General features: G+C 38.2%; 1 protein-coding gene across 1 annotated transcript in view; it reads right to left on the minus strand.

Moving 5' to 3' along the window:
- LOC124043065 (regulating synaptic membrane exocytosis protein 2) overlaps positions 1 to 19,137 on the minus strand; it is a 121,728-nt gene that overhangs the window by 25,641 nt on the left and 76,950 nt on the right. Inside the window, exons 9-10 of the mRNA XM_046361237.1 lie at positions 11,396 to 11,567; positions 2,276 to 2,429 (exon numbers count right to left, since the gene is read on the minus strand). Coding sequence (XP_046217193.1) covers positions 2,276 to 2,429; positions 11,396 to 11,567 — 326 coding nt within the window. The remainder of the gene's footprint in view (positions 1 to 2,275; positions 2,430 to 11,395; positions 11,568 to 19,137) is intronic.

The raw sequence follows: 19,137 nt of genomic DNA on the forward strand, positions 1-19,137 counted from the left end.
TGCTGGTGGGGACATGGTTTGGTGTGTGGTGATAGATATGGTTAGGTGTGGTGCTGGTGGGGACATGGTTAGGTATGTGGTGCAGGTGCTGGTGGAGACATGGTTAGGTATGGTGCTGGTGGGGACATGGTTTGGTGTGTGGTGATAGATATGGTTAGGTGTGGTGCTGGTTGAGACATGGTTAGGTGTGTGGTGCAGGTGCTGGTGGAGACATGGTTAGGTATGGTCCTGGTGGGGACATGGTTTGGTGTGTGGTGATAGTGGAGACATGGTTAGGTGTGGTGCTGGTGGGGACATGGTTAGGTGTGTGGTGATAGTGGAGACATGGTTAGGTGTGGTGCTGGTGGGGACATGGTTAGGTGTGTGGTGATAGTGGAGACATGGTTAGGTGTGGTGCTGGTGGAGACATGGTCAACCGATCGCTACCTGCACCTACCCGCCTGTCCAACATCACTACTCTGGACGGCTCTGACTTAGAATACGTGGACAACTACAAATACTTAGGTGTCTGGTTAGACTGTAAACTCTCCTTCCAGACCCATATCAAACATCTCCAATCCAAAGTTAAATCTAGAATTGGCTTCCTATTTCGCAACAAAGCATCCTTCACTCATGCTGCCAAACATACCCTTGTAAAACTGACCATCCTACCAATCCTCGACTTTGGCGATGTCATTTACAAAATAGCCTCCAATACCCTACTCAACAAGTTGGATGCAGTCTATCACAGTGCAATCCGTTTTGTCACCAAAGCCCCATATACTACCCACCATTGCGACCTGTACGCTCTCGTTGGCTGGCCCTCGCTTCATACTCGTCGCCAAACCCACTGGCTCCATGTCATCTACAAGACCCTGCTAGGTAAAGTCCCCCCTTATCTCAGCTCGCTGGTCACCATAGCATCTCCCACCTGTAGCACACGCTCCAGCAGGTATATCTCTCTGGTCACCCCCAAAACCAATTCTTTCTTTGGCCGCCTCTCCTTCCAGTTCTCTGCTGCCAGTGACTGGAACGAACTGCAAAAATCTCTGAAACTGGAAACACTTATCTCCCTCACTAGCTTTAAGCAACAACTGTCAGAGCATCTTACAGATTACTGCACCTGTACATAGCCCACCTATAATTTAGCCCAAACAACTACCTCTTTCCCAACTGTATTTCATTTATTTATTTATTTTGCTCCTTTGCACCCCATTATTTGTATGTCTACTTTGCACATTCTTCCATTGCAAAACTACCATTCCAGTGTTTTACTTGTTATATTGTATTTACTTTGCCACCATGGCCTTTTTTGCCTTTACCTCCCTTCTCACCTCATTTGCTCACATTGTATATAGACTTGTTTATACTGTATTATTGACTGTATGTTTGTTTTACTCCATGTGTAACTCTGTGTCGTTGTATCTGTCGAACTGCTTTGCTTTATCTTGGCCAGGTCGCAATTGTAAATGAGAACTTGTTCTCAACTTGCCTACCTGGTTAAATAAAGGTGAAATAAAATAAAATAAATAAAAAGGTGTGTGGTGATAGTGGAGACATGGTTAGGTGTGTGGAGCAGGTGCTGGTTGAGACATGGTTAGGTATGGTGCTGGTGGGGACATGGTTTGGTGTGTGGTGATAGTGGAGACATGGTTAGAGGTGTGTGGTGATAGTGGAGACATGGTTAGGTGTGGTGCTGGTGGGGACATGGTTAGGTGTGGTGCTGGGGAGGGACATGGTTAGGTGTGTAGTGATAGTGGAGACATGGTTAGGTGTGTGGTGATAGTGGAGACATAGTTAGGTGTGTGGTGATAGTGGAGACATAGTTACGTGTGTGGTGATAGTGGAGACATAGTTAGGTGTGTGGTGATAGTGGAGACATAGTTAGGTGTGTGGTGATAGTGGAGACATAGTTAGGTGTGTGGTGATAGTGGAGACATAGTTAGGTGTGTGGTGATTGTGGAGACATAGTTAGGTGTGTGGTGATAGTGGAGACATAGTTAGGTGTGTGGTGATAGTGGAGACATAGTTAGGGGTGTGGTGATAGTGGAGACATAGTTAGGTGTGTGGTGATTGTGGAGACATAGTTAGGTGTGTGGTGATAGTGGAGACATAGTTAGGTGTGTGGTGATAGTGGAGACATAGTTAGGGGTGTGGTGATAGTGGAGACATAGTTAGGTGTGTGGTGATAGTGGAGACATAGTTAGGTGTGTGGTGATAGTGGAGACATAGTTAGGTGTGTGGTGATAGTGGAGACATAGTTAGGTGTGTGTTGCTGGTGCTGGTGGAGACCTACTCTGTAACCTTCTAGTGGGGCTCTCTCCCGACAGCAGTTTCCTCTGTGTGTAGGGTGAGGGGTTGGGCATTGCCAAGAAGGATACATCGTGGGTTTGCAACTTGTACCAGTGGGCTGTGTCATCCATCAAGGCTGTCTCCAGGTTTATGAGGATCTGACAACACAATACATGTGTTCAGTGACTTAGCAGAAGAGATAACAGACCCTGTAAAACATGTGATCCAAACAGAAACGTTGGGCTGATGCTCTCTTCAGCCAAAGATTGAAGATAATGAGTTATAATTATAAAATTGTAGGAGAGAAATAAAATTCCAAATACACATCTAACCCAAAGTCTAAATCTACAAAGACTATCTCTGTATCATTTGTAAAAGTGAGAACATTCTGTACATCCTAGTGTAGATACTTGAATCGTGATCGGACGATGTATTAGTTCTGTTGTGTTATGTCAGATTATGTTATATTACATTGTTATGTTAAATTATATGATGTTATGTAATATATGTTACATTATTTTTTTAAACTTTATTTAACTAGGGAAGTCAGTTAATTAAGAACAAATTCTTACTTTCAATGATGGCCTAGGAACAGTGGGTTAACTGCCTGTTCAGGGGCAGAAGGACAGATTTGTACCTTGTCAGCTCGGGGGTTTGAACTTGCAGCCTTCCAGTTAGTAGTCCATTACATTTTGTTAATTGACATCATATTATTTTATGTTAACTTATGTTAACTTATGTAATATTATGTTACAATATATTATGTTAAGTTTGGTTACATTGTTACGATATATTATGCTACATTATGTTTAGTTAAATTATGTTATATTACATTGTGTTATTTTACATTATGTTATGTTACATAATGTTATTGTCATTGTATTTTGTGTTTTTGTTCTATGTTTGGGTAGGCCAGGGTGTGACATGGGTTTATATGTTTTTCGTATTTGGGTTTGTAGTATTTGGGATCGCGGCTGTTTAGGGGTGTTGTATAGGCTTGGCTGCCTGAGGCGATTCTCAATCAGAGTCAGGTGATTCTCGTTGTCTCTGATTGGGAACCGTATTTAGGCAGCCTTAGTTTCGCTTTGTATTTCGTGGGTGATTGTTCCTGTCTTTGTGTAGTGTTCACCAGATAGGCTGTAATAAGTTTCACGTTCTGTTTGTTGTTTTGTATTTATGAGTTATTTCATGTTACGCTCTTCATTTATTAAAGTCATGAGTAACCAACACGCTGCATTTCGGTCCGACTCTCTTCCTTCAACAGACGAACGCCATTACAGTTATGTTACGTTATGTAACATTTAGTTATATTATCATATATTATGTCATGTTCAGTTAAATTATGTTATAGTATGTTAGGTTACATTATCTTATGTTATATTATATTATGTTATGTTAGTTTATATTACATTATCTTATATTATGTTACTTTATTGGACATTATGTTGTGTTGTGTTATGTTATGCTATGTTATTTTACTTTATGTTTCATTATATTACGTTATGGGACATTGTTATTTTAAGTAATTATGTTATGTTATGTTACGTTATGTTTTTACATTGAGTTTTGTTATATAATTTTATATTATGTTAAGTTAAGTTATGGTATGGTATGTTACACTATGTTATGTTACTTTATGTTACGTTAAATAACGTAATATTACGTTATGTAGAATTATGTAAAGTTACATTATTTAATGTTATGTTATATCATCGTATCCAAGATAATTGTGTTGTTTAGGTTTAGAGTGTGTAGTCTTAGAGTGATTATCTTAATTTACCGAGGTTAGCTAGCCAGCTATTTGTCGTCCTTAACGTAGGTGACTCTGCTAGCTAGCCAACGCTAGCCAACGTCTTCTGTATAGAACTCAACTACCCGGTCGCATTCACAGGTAGTATCACATTTTCACTTAATTTCATTACAGTACAACGGTTTGATTTGTTTGATCGTAGCTAGCTACTTAGCTAGCTACATAGCCGTCTTTGTATCAAAGATAATTGTGTAGTCTAGAGCGATTTTCTAGGTTCGCTAGCCATCTATTGTCGTTCTTTTAACGCAACGTAACGTAAACAACACTGCTAGCTAGCCTGCTAGCCCCCGAATAGCAACACTGCAGAAACTATTACACTCAACGGAACGACTTGATTAGTGTAGTGTCAACAACGCACCCACTGCCAGCTGGCCTACTTCAGCAGTACTGTATCATTTTAATCATCTTAGTCAATATGATTCTTGCTACGTAGCTTAACTTTCTGAACATTCGAGACGTGTAGTCCACTTGTCATTCCAATCTCCTTTGCATTAGCGTAGCCTCTTCTGTAGCCTGTCAACTATGTGTCTGTTTATCCCTGTTCTCTCCTCTCTGCACAGACCATACAAACGCTCCTCACCGCGTGGCCGCGGCCATCCTACTCTGGTGGTCCCAGCGCGCACGACCCACGTGGAGTTCCAGGTCTCCGGTAGCCTCTGGAACTGCCAATCTGCGGTCAACAAGGCAGAGTTCATCTCAGCCTATGCCTCCCTCCAGTCCCTCGACTTCTTGGCACTGACGGAAACATGGATCACCACAGACAACACTGCTACTCCTACTGCTCTCTCTTCGTCCGCCCACGTGTTCTCGCACACCCCGAGAGCGTCTGGTCAGCGGGGTGGTGGCACCGGGATCCTCATCTCTCCCAAGTGGTCATTCTCTCTTTCTCCCCTTACCCATCTGTCTATCGCCTCCTTTGAATTCCATGCTGTCACAGTTACTAGCCCTTTCAAGCTTAACATCCTTATCATTTATCGCCCTCCAGGTTCCCTCGGAGAGTTCATCAATGAGCTTGATGCCTTGATAAGCTCCTTTCCTGAGGACGGCTCACCTCTCACAGTTCTGGGCGACTTTAACCTCCCCACGTCTACCTTTGACTCTTTCCTCTCTACCTCCTTCTTTCCACTCCTCTCCTCTTTTGACCTCACCCTCTCACCTTCCCCCTACTCACAAGGCAGGCAATACGCTCGACCTCATCTTTACTAGATGCTGTTCTTCCACTAACCTCATTGCAACTCCCCTCCAAGTCTCCGACCACTGCCTTGTATCCTTTTCCCTCTCGCTCTCATCCAACACCTCCCACACTGCCCCTACTCGGATGGTATCGCGCCGTCCCAACCTTCGCTCTCTCTCCCCCGCTACTCTCTCCTCTTCCATCCTATCATCTCTTCCCTCCGCTCAAACCTTCTCCCACCTATCTCCTGATTCTGCCTCCTCAACCCTCCTCTCCTCCCTCTCTGCATCCCTTGACTCTCTATGTCCCCTATCCTCCAGGCCGGCTCGGTCCTCCCCTCCCGCTCCGTGGCTCGATGACTCATTGCGAGCTCACAGAACAGGGCTCCGGGCAGCCGAGCGGAAATGGAGGAAAACTCGCCTCCCTGCGGACCTGGCATCCTTTCACTCCCTCCTCTCTACATTTTCCTCCTCTGTCTCTGCTGCTAAAGCCACTTTCTACCACGCTAAATTCCAAGCATCTGCCTCTAACCCTAGGAAGCTCTTTGCCACCTTCTCCTCCCTCCTGAATCCTCCGCCCCCTCCCCCCCTCCTCCCTCTCTGCAGATGACTTCGTCAACCATTTTGAAAAGAAGGTCGACGACATCCGATCCTCGTTTGCTAAGTCAAACGACACCGCTGGTTCTGCTCACACTGCCCTACCCTGTGCTCTGACCTCTTTCTCCCCTCTCTCTCCAGATGAAATCTCGCGTCTTGTGCCGGCCGGCCGCCCAACAACCTGCCCGCTTGACCCTATCCCCTCCTCTCTTCTCCAGACCATTTCCGGAGACCTTCTCCCTTACCTCACCTCGCTCATCAACTCATCCCTGACCGCTGGCTACGTCCCTTCCGTCTTCAAGAGAGCGAGAGTTGCACCCCTTCTGAAAAAACCTACACTCGATCCCTCCGATGTCAACAATTACAGACCAGTATCCCTTCTTTCTTTTCTCTCCAAAACTCTTGAACGTGCCGTCCTTGGCCAGCTCTCCCGCTATCTCTCTCTGAATGACCTTCTTGATCCAAATCAGTCAGGTTTCAAGACTAGTCATTCAACTGAGACTGCTCTCCTCTGTATCACGGAGGCGCTCCGCACTGCTAAAGCTAACTCTCTCTCCTCTGCTCTCATCCTTCTAGATCTATCGGCTGCCTTCGATACTGTGAACCATCAGATCCTCCTCTCCACCCTCTCCGAGTTGGGCATCTCCGGCACGGCCCACGCTTGGATTGCGTCCTACCTGACAGGTCGCTCCTACCAGGTGGCGTGGCGAGAATCTGTCTCCTCACCACGCGCTCTCACCACTGGTGTCCCCCAGGGCTCTGTTCTTGGCCCTCTCCTATTCTCGCTATACACCAAGTCACTTGGCTCTGTCATAACCTCACATGGTCTCTCTTATCATTGCTATGCAGACGACACACAATTAATCTTCTCCTTTCCCCCTTCTGATGACCAGGTGGCGAATCGCATCTCTGCATGTCTGGCAGACATATCAGTGTGGATGACGGATCACCACCTCAAGCTGAACCTCGGCAAGACGGAGCTGCTCTTCCTCCCGGGGAAGGACTGCCCGTTCCATGATCTCGCCATCACGGTTGACAACTCCATTGTGTCCTCCTCCCAGAGCGCCAAGAACCTTGGCGTGATCCTGGACAACACCCTGTCGTTCTCAACCAACATCAAGGCGGTGGCCCGTTCCTGTAGGTTCATGCTCTACAACATCCGCAGAGTACGACCCTGCATCACACAGGAAGCGGCGCAGGTCCTCATCCAGGCACTTGTCATCTCCCGTCTGGATTACTGCAACTCGCTGTTGGCTGGGCTCCCTGCCTGTGCCATTAAACCCCTTCAACTCATCCAGAACGCCGCAGCCCGTCTGGTGTTCAACCTTCCCAAGTTCTCTCACGTCACCCCGCTCCTCCGCTCTCTCCACTGGCTTCCAGTTGAAGCTCGCATCCGCTACAAGACCATGGTGCTTGCCTACGGAGCTGTGAGGGGAACGGCACCTCAGTACCTCCAGGCTCTGATCAGGCCCTACACCCAAACAAGGGCACTGCGTTCATCCACCTCTGGCCTGCTCGCCTCCCTACCACTGAGGAAGTACAGCTCCCGCTCAGCCCAGTCAAAACTGTTCGCTGCCCTGGCCCCCCCAATGGTGGAACAAACTCCCTCACGACGCCAGGACAGCGGAGTCAATCACCACCTTCCGGAGACACCTGAAACCCCACCTCTTTAAGGAATACCTAGGATAGGATAAGTAATCCCTCTCACCCCACCCCCCCCCTAAGTTTTAGATGCACTATTGTTAAGTGACTGTCCCACTGGATGTCATAAGGTGCATGCACCAATTTGTAAGTCGCTCTGGATAAGAGCGTCTGCTAAATGACTTAAATGTAAATGTAAATGTTATATTATGTAATGTAAGTTCTGCTACATCATGTTATGTTATGTTTTTCCGTATATGTTATTTTACATTATGTTATGTTGCATTATTTTATGTTATGCTGTGTTACATTATGATATGTAACATTCTGTTGTGTTACGCTATACGTTATGTGACATGTTATGTTACATTACGTTATGTTACATTACATTATGTTATTTCACATGATGTTATGTTATATTATATTATGTTATATTACTTTAAGTTATGTTGTTTTACATTATGCTATATTATGTTACATTATGTTATTTTCTTTTATGTTATGTTAATTGCTGTTATGTTATGTTATATTATATTATGCTACATTATGTTATGTTATATTACTTTAAGTTATGTTGTTTTACATTATGCTATTTTATGTTATGTTGCATTATGTTTCATTATATTTAGTGACGTTAATTTACATCAGGACATGCTATCTCTGATATGTCTATCTATGTGTTGTATTGTGTTATGTTTTGTTATATTATGTTGTGTTACATTATATTATGTTATGTTGTGTTACGTAATTTTATGTTGTGTTTTATTATGTTGTGTTGTGTTGTGTTATATTATGCTGTGTTGTGTTATATTATGCTGTGTTGTGTTATATTATGTTGTGTTGTATTATGCTGTGTTGTGTTATATTATGTTGTGTTTATTATGGTGTGTTGTGTTATATTATTATGTTGTGTTATATTTTGTTGTGTTATATTGTGCTGTGTTATATTATGTTGTGTTATATTATGTTATATTATGTTGTGTTATATTGTGCTGTGTTATATTATGTTGTGTTATGTTATATTATGCTGTGTTATATTATGCTGTGTTATATTATGTTGTGTTATATTATATTATGCTGTGTTATGTTATATTATGCTGTATTATATTATGCTGTGTTATATTATCTTGTGTTATATTATATGTGTTGTGTGATATTATGTTGTGTTTATTATATTGTGTTACATTATGTTGTGTTGTGTTATATTATATCGTGTTATATTGTGCTGTGTTATATTATGCTGTGTTATATTATGTTGTGTTATATTATGTCGTGTTATATTATGCCGTGTTATATTGAGCTGTTATATTATGCTGTATTAAATTATGCTGTGTTATATTATGTTGTGTTGTATTGTATATTATGCTGTGTTGTATTATGCTGTGTTGTATTATGTCGTGTTATATTATGTTATATTATGTTGTGTTATATTATGCTGTGTTGTATTATGCTGTTTCATATTATGTTGTGTTATATTATGTTGTGTTATATTATGCTGTGTTGTATTATGCTGTTTCATATTATGTTGTGTTATATTATGTTGTGTTATATTATGCTGTGTTGTGTTATATTATGTTGTGTTATATTATGCTGTGTTGTGTTATATTATGCTGTGTTGTGTTATATTATGCTGTGTTGTGTTATATTATGCTGTGTTGTATTATATTATGCTGTGCTGTGTTATATTATGCTGTGTTGTATTATGTTGTGTTATATTATTATGTTGTGTTATATTTTGTTTTGTTATATTGTGCTGTGTTATATTATGTTGTGTTATATTATATTATGTTGTGTTATATTATATTATATTATGTTGTGTTATATTATGTTGTGTTATATTATGCTGTGTTATATTATGTTGTGTTATATTATATGATGTTGTGTTATATTGTGCTGTGTTATATTGTGCTGTGTTATTATGCTGTGTTGTATTATGCTGTGTTGTATTATGCTGTGTTATATTATATTATGTTGTGTTATATTGTGCTGTGTTATATTGTGCTGTGTTATTATGCTGTGTTATATTGTGCTGTGTTATTATGCTGTGTTATATTATGCTGTGTTATATTATGTTGTGTTATATTATATTATGTTGTGTTATATTGTGCTGTGTTATATTGTGCTGTGTTATTATGCTGTGTTGTATTATGCTGTGTTGTGTAATATTATGTTGTGTAATATTATGTTGTGTTATATTATGTTGTGTTTATTTTGGTGTGTTATGTTGTGTTATATTATGTTGTGTTAAACTGCATCCTTATGTAATACATGTATCACTAGCCACTTTAACTATGCCACTTTGTTTACTTTGTCTACATACTCATCTCATATGTATATACTGTACTCGATACCATCTACTGTATGCTGCTCTGTACCATCACTCATTCATATATCCTTATGTACATATTCTTTATCCCCTTACACTGTGTATAAGACAGTAGTTTTGGAATTGTTAGTTAGATTACTTGTTGGTTATCACTGCATTGTCGGAACTAGAAGCACAAGCATTTCGCTACACTCACATTAACATCTGCTAACCATGTGTATGTGACAAATACAATTTTATTTGATTTATTTGTTATATTGTGCTGTGTTATATTATGCTGTGTTATTATGCTGTGTTATTATGCTGTGTTATTATGCTGTGTTGTATTATGTTGTGTTATTATGCTGTGTTATTATGCTGTGTTATTATGCTGTGTTATTATGTTGTGTTATTATGCTGTGTTATTATACTGTGTTATTATGCTGTGTTATTATGTTGTGTTATTATGTTGTGTTATTATGCTGTGTTATTATGCTGTGTTATTATGCTGTGTTATTATGCTGTGTTATTATGCTGTGTTATTATGTTGTGTTATTATGTTGTGTTATTATGCTGTGTTGTATTATGTTGTGTAATATTATGTTGTGTTTATTATTTTATATTATGATGTGTTGTGTTATATTATGTTGTGTTATATTGTGCTGTGTTATATTGTGCTGTGTTATTATGTTGTGTTATATTGTGCTGTGTTATATTATGTTGTGTTATTATGCTGTGTTATTATGCTGTGTTATTATGTTGTGTTATTATGCTGTGTTATTATGTTGTGTTATTATGTTGTGTTATTATGCTGTGTTATTATGTTGTGTTATTATGCTGTGTTATTATGTTGTGTTATTATGTTGTGTTATTATGCTGTGTTATTATGCTGTGTTATTATGTTGTGTTATTATGTTGTGTTATTATGCTGTGTTGTATTATGTTGTGTTATATTATGTTGTGTTATATTGTGCTGTGTTATATTGTGCTGTGTTATATTGTGCTGTGTTATTATGCTGTGTTGTATTATGCTGTGTTGTGTAATATTATGTTGTGTTATATTATGTTGTGTTTATTTTGGTGTGTTATGTTGTGTTATATTGTGCTATGTTATATTGTGCTGTGTTATTATGCTGTGTTGTATTATGCTGTGTGTCACGTTCATTATAGAGATCGGACCAAGGCGCATTGTGGTATGCGTACATTCTTATTTATTTAAAGAATGAACACTGAACAAACTAACAAAATAGCAAAGCGAAATGTGAAGCTATACAAACGAGTGCTGACAGGCAACTTCACATAGACAAGATCCCAAAAACACCAAAGGGCAATGGCTACTTAAATATGAACCCCAATCAGAGACAACAATATATATAGCTGTCTCTGATTGGGAACAATATCAGGCAAACATAGGATTACAAAAAATCCTAGACCTACTAAACCCTAGACAATACGAAAATAGCATACCCACCCTAGTCACACCCTGACCTAACCAAAATATAAAGAAAACAGAGATGTCTCAGGTCAGGGCGTGACACTGTGTTGTATTATGTTGTGTTGTGTTATGTAATATTAAGTCATTGTGTAATGTATCTTACCCCTCCCATGAATTCACTCTCCTCCTCTCTGACCCTGGCCTGGTCCCACAGAGTGATCTCCAGCATGCGCTCTCTAAACTCCCTCCAGTGGACAGGCATGTACATGAACGTCTGGTTCCATTTAGGCTCCAGGGACTTCTTCACCGTTTTCGTTCTCCTTTTGCTTTTGTCACTAGAAGGAAGGATACAATATCCATTAAGATTATGGTTTAGGGCAGTAACACAGCGTTGGTATGCGACAGTAATGCAAACATGGTATAAGACAGTAATACAACCATGGTATAAGACAGACAGTAATACAACAATGGTATAAGACAGACAGTAATACAACCATGGTATAAGACAGTAATATAACCATGGTATAAGACAGACAGTAATATAACCATGGTATAAGACAGACAGTAATATAACCATGGTATAAGACAGGCAGTAATACAACCATGGTATAAGACAGACATTAATACAACCATAGTATAAGACAGTAATACAACCATGGTATAAGACAGGCAGTAATACAACCATGGTATAAGACAGACATTAATACAACCGTGGTATAAGACAGTAATATAACCATGGTATAAGACAGTAATACAACCATAGTATAAGACAGTAATACAACCATGGTATAAGACAGTAATACAACCATGGTATAAGACAGTAATACAACCATGGTATAAGACAGTAATACAACCATGGTATAAGACAGTAATACAACCATAGTATAAGACAGTAATACAACCATGGTATAAGACAGGCAGTAATACAACCATGGTATAAGACAGACAGTAATACAACCATGGTATAAGACAGTACTACAACCATGGTATAAGACAGACAGTAATACAACCATGGTATAAGACAGACAGTAATACAACCATGGTATAAGACAGTAATACAACCATAGTATAAGACAGTAATACAACCATGGTATAAGACAGGCAGTAATACAACCATGGTATAAGACAGACATTAATACAACCGTGGTATAAGACAGTAATATAACCATGGTATAAGACAGTAATACAACCATGGTATAAGACAGACAGTAATACAGCCATGGTATAAGACAGACAGTAATACAACCATGGTATAAGACAGTAATACAACCATGGTATAAGACAGTAATACAACCATGGTATAAGACAGTAATACAACCATGGTATAAGACAGACAGTAATACAACCATGGTATAAGACAGTAATACAACCATGGTATAAGACAATAATATAACCATGGTATAAGACAGTAATACAACCATAGTATAAGACAGTAATACAACCATGGTATAAGACAGGCAGTAATACAACCATGGTATAAGACAGACATTAATACAACCGTGGTATAAGACAGTGATACAACCGTGGTATAAGACAGTAATATAACCATGGTATAAGACAGTAATACAACCATAGTATAAGACAGAGAGTAATACAACCATGGTATAAGACAGACAGTAATACAACCATGGTATAAGACAGAGAGTAATACAACCATGGTATAAGACAGACAGTAATACAACCATGGTATAAGACAGAGAGTAATACAACCATGGTATAAGACAGACAGTAATACAACCATGGTATAAGACAGTAATACAACCATGGTATAAGACAGTAATATAACCATGGTATAAGAAAGACAGTAATACAACCATGGTATAAGACAGACAGTAATACAACCATGGTATAAGACAGACAGTAACACAACCATGGTATAAGACAGTAATATAACCATGGTATAAGACAGACAGTAATACAACCATGGTATAAGACAGACAGTAATATAACCGTGGTATAAGACAGACAGTAACACAACCATGGTATAAGACAGTAATACAACCATGGTATAAGACAGACAGTAATTCAACCATGGTATAAGACAGACAGTAATACAACCATGGTATAATACAGACAGTAATATAACCGTGGTATAAGACAGACAGTACTACAACCATGATATAAGACAGACAGTAACACAACCATGGTATAAGACAGTAATACAACCATGGTATAAGACAGACAGTAATACAACCATGGTATAAGACAGACAGTAATTCAACCATGGTATAAGACAGACAGTAATACAACCATGGTATAATACAGACAGTAATATAACCGTGGTATAAGACAGACAGTACTACAACCATGGTATAAGACAGACAGTAACACAACCATGGTATAAGACAGGAATACAACCATGGTATAAGACAGTAATACAACCATGGTATAAGACAGTAATACAACCATGGTATAAGACAGACAGTAATACAACCATGGTATAAGACAGACAGTAATGCAACCATGGTATAAGACAGCAATACAACCATGGTGTAAGACAGACAGTAACACAACCATGGTATAAGACAGTAATACAACCATGGTAAAAGACAGGAATACAACCATGGTATAAGACAGACAGTAATACAACCATGGTATAAGACAGACAGTAATACAACCATGGTATAAGACAGACAGTAATACAACCATGGTATAAGACAGACAGTAATACAACCATGGTATAAGACAGTAATACAACCATGGTATAAGACATACAGTAATACAACCATGGTATAAGACAGACAGTAATACAACCATGGTATAAGACAGACAGTAACACAACCATGGTATAAGACAGACAGTAATACAACCATGGTATAAGACAGACAGTAACACAACCATGGTATAAGACAGACAGTAATACAACCATGGTATAAGACAGACAGTAACACAACCATGGTATAAGACAGACAGTAACACAACCATGGTATAAGACAGTAATACAACCATGGTATAAGACAGACAGTAATACAACCATGGTAAAAGACAGGAATACAACCATGGTATACGACAGTAATACAACCATGGTATAAGACAGACAGTAATATAACCATGGTATAAGACAGTAATACAACCATGGTATAAGACAGTAATACAACCGTGGTATAAGACAGTAATACAACCATGGTATAAGACAGTAATACAATCATGGTATAAGACAGACAGTAATACAACCATGGTATAAGACAGACAGTAATACAACCATGGTTTAAGACAGTAATACAACCATGGTATAAGACAGACAGTAATACAACCATGGTAAAAGACAGGAATACAACCATGGTATAAGACAGACAGTAATACAACCATGGTATAAGACAGACAGTAATACAACCATGGTATAAGACAGACAGTAATACAACCATGGTATAAGACAGACAGTAATACAACCATGGTATAAGACATACAGTAATACAACCATGGTATAAGACAGACAGTAATACAACCATGGTTTAAGACAGTAATACAACCATGGTATAAGACAGACAGTAATACAACCATGGTATAAGACAGACAGTAATACAACCATGGTATAAGACAGACAGTAATACAACCATGGTATAAGACAGACAGTAATACAACCATGGTATAAGACATACAGTAATACAACCATGGTATAAGACAGACAGTAATACAACCATGGTTTAAGACAGTAATACAACCATGGTATAAGACAGACAGTAATACAACCATGGTATAAGACAGACAGTAATACAACCATGGTAAAAGACAGGAATACAACCATGGTATAAGACAGACAGTAATACAACCATGGTATAAGACAGACAGTAATACAACCATGGTATAAGACAGACAGTAATACAACCATGGTATAAGACAGACAGTAATACAACCAAGGTATAAGACAGACAGTAATATAACCATGGTATAAGACAGTAATACAACCATGGTATAAGACCGTAATACAACCATGGTATAAGACAGACAGTAACACAACCATGGTATAAGACAGTAATACAACCATGGTATAAGACAGACAGTAATACAACCATGGTATAAGACAGTAATACAACCATGGTATAAGACCGTAATACAACCATGGTATAAGACAGACAGTAATACAACCATGGTATAAGACAGTAATACAACCATGGTATAAGACAGTAATACAACCATGGTATAAGACAGACAGTAATACAACCATGGTATAAGACAGACAGTAATATAACCATGGTATAAGACAGACAGTAATACAACCAAGGTATAAGACAGACAGTAATATAACCATGGTATAAGACAGTAATACAACCATGGTATAAGAACGTAATACAACCATGGTATAAGACAGACAGTAATACAACCATGGTATAAGACAGACAGTAATACAACCATGGTATAAGACAGTAATACAACCATGGTATAAGACCGTAATACAACCATGGTATAAGACAGACAGTAATACAACCATGGTATAAGACAGTAATACAACCATGGTATAAGACATACAGTAATACAACCATGGTATAAGACAGACAGTAATACAACCATGGTATAAGACAGACAGTAACACAACCATGGTATAAGACAGACAGTAATACAACCATGGTATAAGACAGACAGTAACACAACCATGGTATAAGACAGACAGTAATACAACCATGGTATAAGACAGACAGTAACACAACCATGGTATAAGACAGACAGTAACACAACCATGGTATAAGACAGTAATACAACCATGGTATAAGACAGACAGTAATACAACCATGGTAAAAGACAGGAATACAACCATGGTATACGACAGTAATACAACCATGGTATAAGACAGACAGTAATATAACCATGGTATAAGACAGTAATACAACCATGGTATAAGACAGTAATACAACCGTGGTATAAGACAGTAATACAACCATGGTATAAGACAGTAATACAATTATGGTATAAGACAGACAGTAATACAACCATGGTATAAGACAGACAGTAATACAACCATGGTTTAAGACAGTAATACAACCATGGTATAAGACAGACAGTAATACAACCATGGTATAAGACAGACAGTAATACAACCATGGTAAAAGACAGGAATACAACCATGGTATAAGACAGACAGTAATACAACCATGGTATAAGACAGACAGTAATACAACCATGGTATAAGACAGACAGTAATACAACCATGGTATAAGACAGACAGTAATACAACCATGGTATAAGACATACAGTAATACAACCATGGTATAAGACAGACAGTAATACAACCATGGTTTAAGACAGTAATACAACCATGGTATAAGACAGACAGTAATACAACCATGGTATAAGACAGACAGTAATACAACCATGGTAAAAGACAGGAATACAACCATGGTATAAGACAGACAGTAATACAACCATGGTATAAGACAGACAGTAATACAACCATGGTATAAGACAGACAGTAATACAACCATGGTATAAGACAGACAGTAATACAACCATGGTATAAGACAGACAGTAATACAACCAAGGTATAAGACAGACAGTAATATAACCATGGTATAAGACAGTAATACAACCATGGTATAAGACCGTAATACAACCATGGTATAAGACAGACAGTAACACAACCATGGTATAAGACAGTAATACAACCATGGTATAAGACAGACAGTAATACAACCATGGTATAAGACAGTAATACAACCATGGTATAAGACCGTAATACAACCATGGTATAAGACAGACAGTAATACAACCATGGTATAAGACAGTAATACAACCATGGTATAAGACAGTAATACAACCATGGTATAAGACAGACAGTAATACAACCATGGTATAAGACAGACATTAATATAACCATGGTATAAGACAGACAGTAATACAACCAAGGTATAAGACAGACAGTAATATAACCATGGTATAAGACAGTAATACAACCATGGTATAAGAACGTAATACAACCATGGTATAAGACAGACAGTAATACAACCATGGTATAAGACAGACAGTAATACAACCATGGTATAAGACAGTAATACAACCATGGTATAAGACCGTAATACAACCATGGTATAAGACAGACAGTAATACAACCATGGTATAAGACAGTAATACAACCATGGTATAAGACAGTAATACAACCATGGTATAAGACAGACAGTAATACAACCATGGTATAAGACAGACAGTAATATAACCATGGTATAAGACAGACAGTAATACAACCAAGGTATAAGACAGACAGTAATATAACCATGGTATAAGACAGTAATACAACCATGGTATAAGACAGACAGTAATACAACCATGGTATAATAATAATAATAATAATATAATAATAATAATATAATAATAATATATATATATATAATAATAATAATAATAATATAATATAATAATAATATAATAATAATATAATAATAATAATAATAATAATATAATAATAATATATGCCATTTAGCAGACGCTTTTATCCAAAGCGACTTACAGTCATGTGTGCATACATTCTACGTATGGGTGGTCCCGGGGATTGAACCCACTACCCTGGCGTTACAAGCGCCATGCTCTACCAACTGAGCTACAGAAGGACTGTATAAGACAGTAATACAACCATGGTATAAGACCGTAATACAACCATGGTATAAGACAGACAGTAATACAACCATGGTATAAGACAGACAGTAATATAACCATGGTATAAGACAGACAGTAATACAACCAAGGTATAAGACAGACAGTAATATAACCATGGTATAAGACAGACAGTAATACAACCAAGGTATAAGACAGACAGTAATATAACCATGGTATAAGACAGACAGTAATACAACCATGGTATAAGACAGACAGTAATACAACCATGGTATAAGACAGTAATACAACCATGGTATAAGACAGTAATACAACCATGGTATAAGACAGACAGTAATACAACCATGGTATAAGACAGACAGTAATATAACCATGGTATAAGACAGACAGTAATACAACCAAGGTATAAGACAGACAGTAATATAACCATGGTATAAGACAGTAATACAACCATGGTATAAGAACGTAATACAACCATGGTATAAGACAGACAGTAATACAACCATGGTATAAGACAGACAGTAATACAACCATGGTATAAGACAGACAGTAACACAACCATGGTATAAGACAGTAATACAACCATGGTATAAGACAGACAGTAATACAACCATGGTATAAGACAGACCGTAATATAACCATGGTATAAGACAGACAGTAATACAACCATGGTATAAGACAGACAGTAATACAACCGTGGTATAAGACAGTAATACAACCATGGTATAAGACCGTAATACAACCATGGTATAAGACAGACAGTAATACAACCATGGTATAAGACAGTAATACAACCATGGTATAAGACAGTAATACAACCATGGTATAAGACAGACAGTAATACAACCATGGTATAAGACAGACAGTAATATAACCATGGTATAAGACAGACAGTAATACAACCAAGGTATAAGACAGACAGTAATATAACCATGGTATAAGACAGTAATAAAACCATGGTATAAGACCGTAATACAACCATGGTATAAGACAGACAGTAACACAACCATGGTATAAGACAGTAATACAACCATGGTATAAGACCGTAATACAGCCATGGTATAAGACAGACAGTAATACAACCATGGTATAAGACAGTAATACAACCATGGTATAAGACAGACAGTAATACAACCATGGTATAAGACAGACAGTAATACAACCATAGTATAAGACAGTAATACAACCATGGTATAAGACAGTAATACAACCATGGTATAAGACAGACAGTAACACAACCATGGTATAAGACAGTAATACAACCATGGTATAAGACCGTAATACAACCATGGTATAAGACAGACAGTAATACAGCCATGGTATAAGACAGACAGTAATACAACCATGGTATAAGACAGTAATACA

Source organism: Oncorhynchus gorbuscha, linkage group LG09, assembly GCF_021184085.1.
Source record: "Oncorhynchus gorbuscha isolate QuinsamMale2020 ecotype Even-year linkage group LG09, OgorEven_v1.0, whole genome shotgun sequence".
Lineage (NCBI taxonomy): Eukaryota > Metazoa > Chordata > Actinopteri > Salmoniformes > Salmonidae > Oncorhynchus > Oncorhynchus gorbuscha.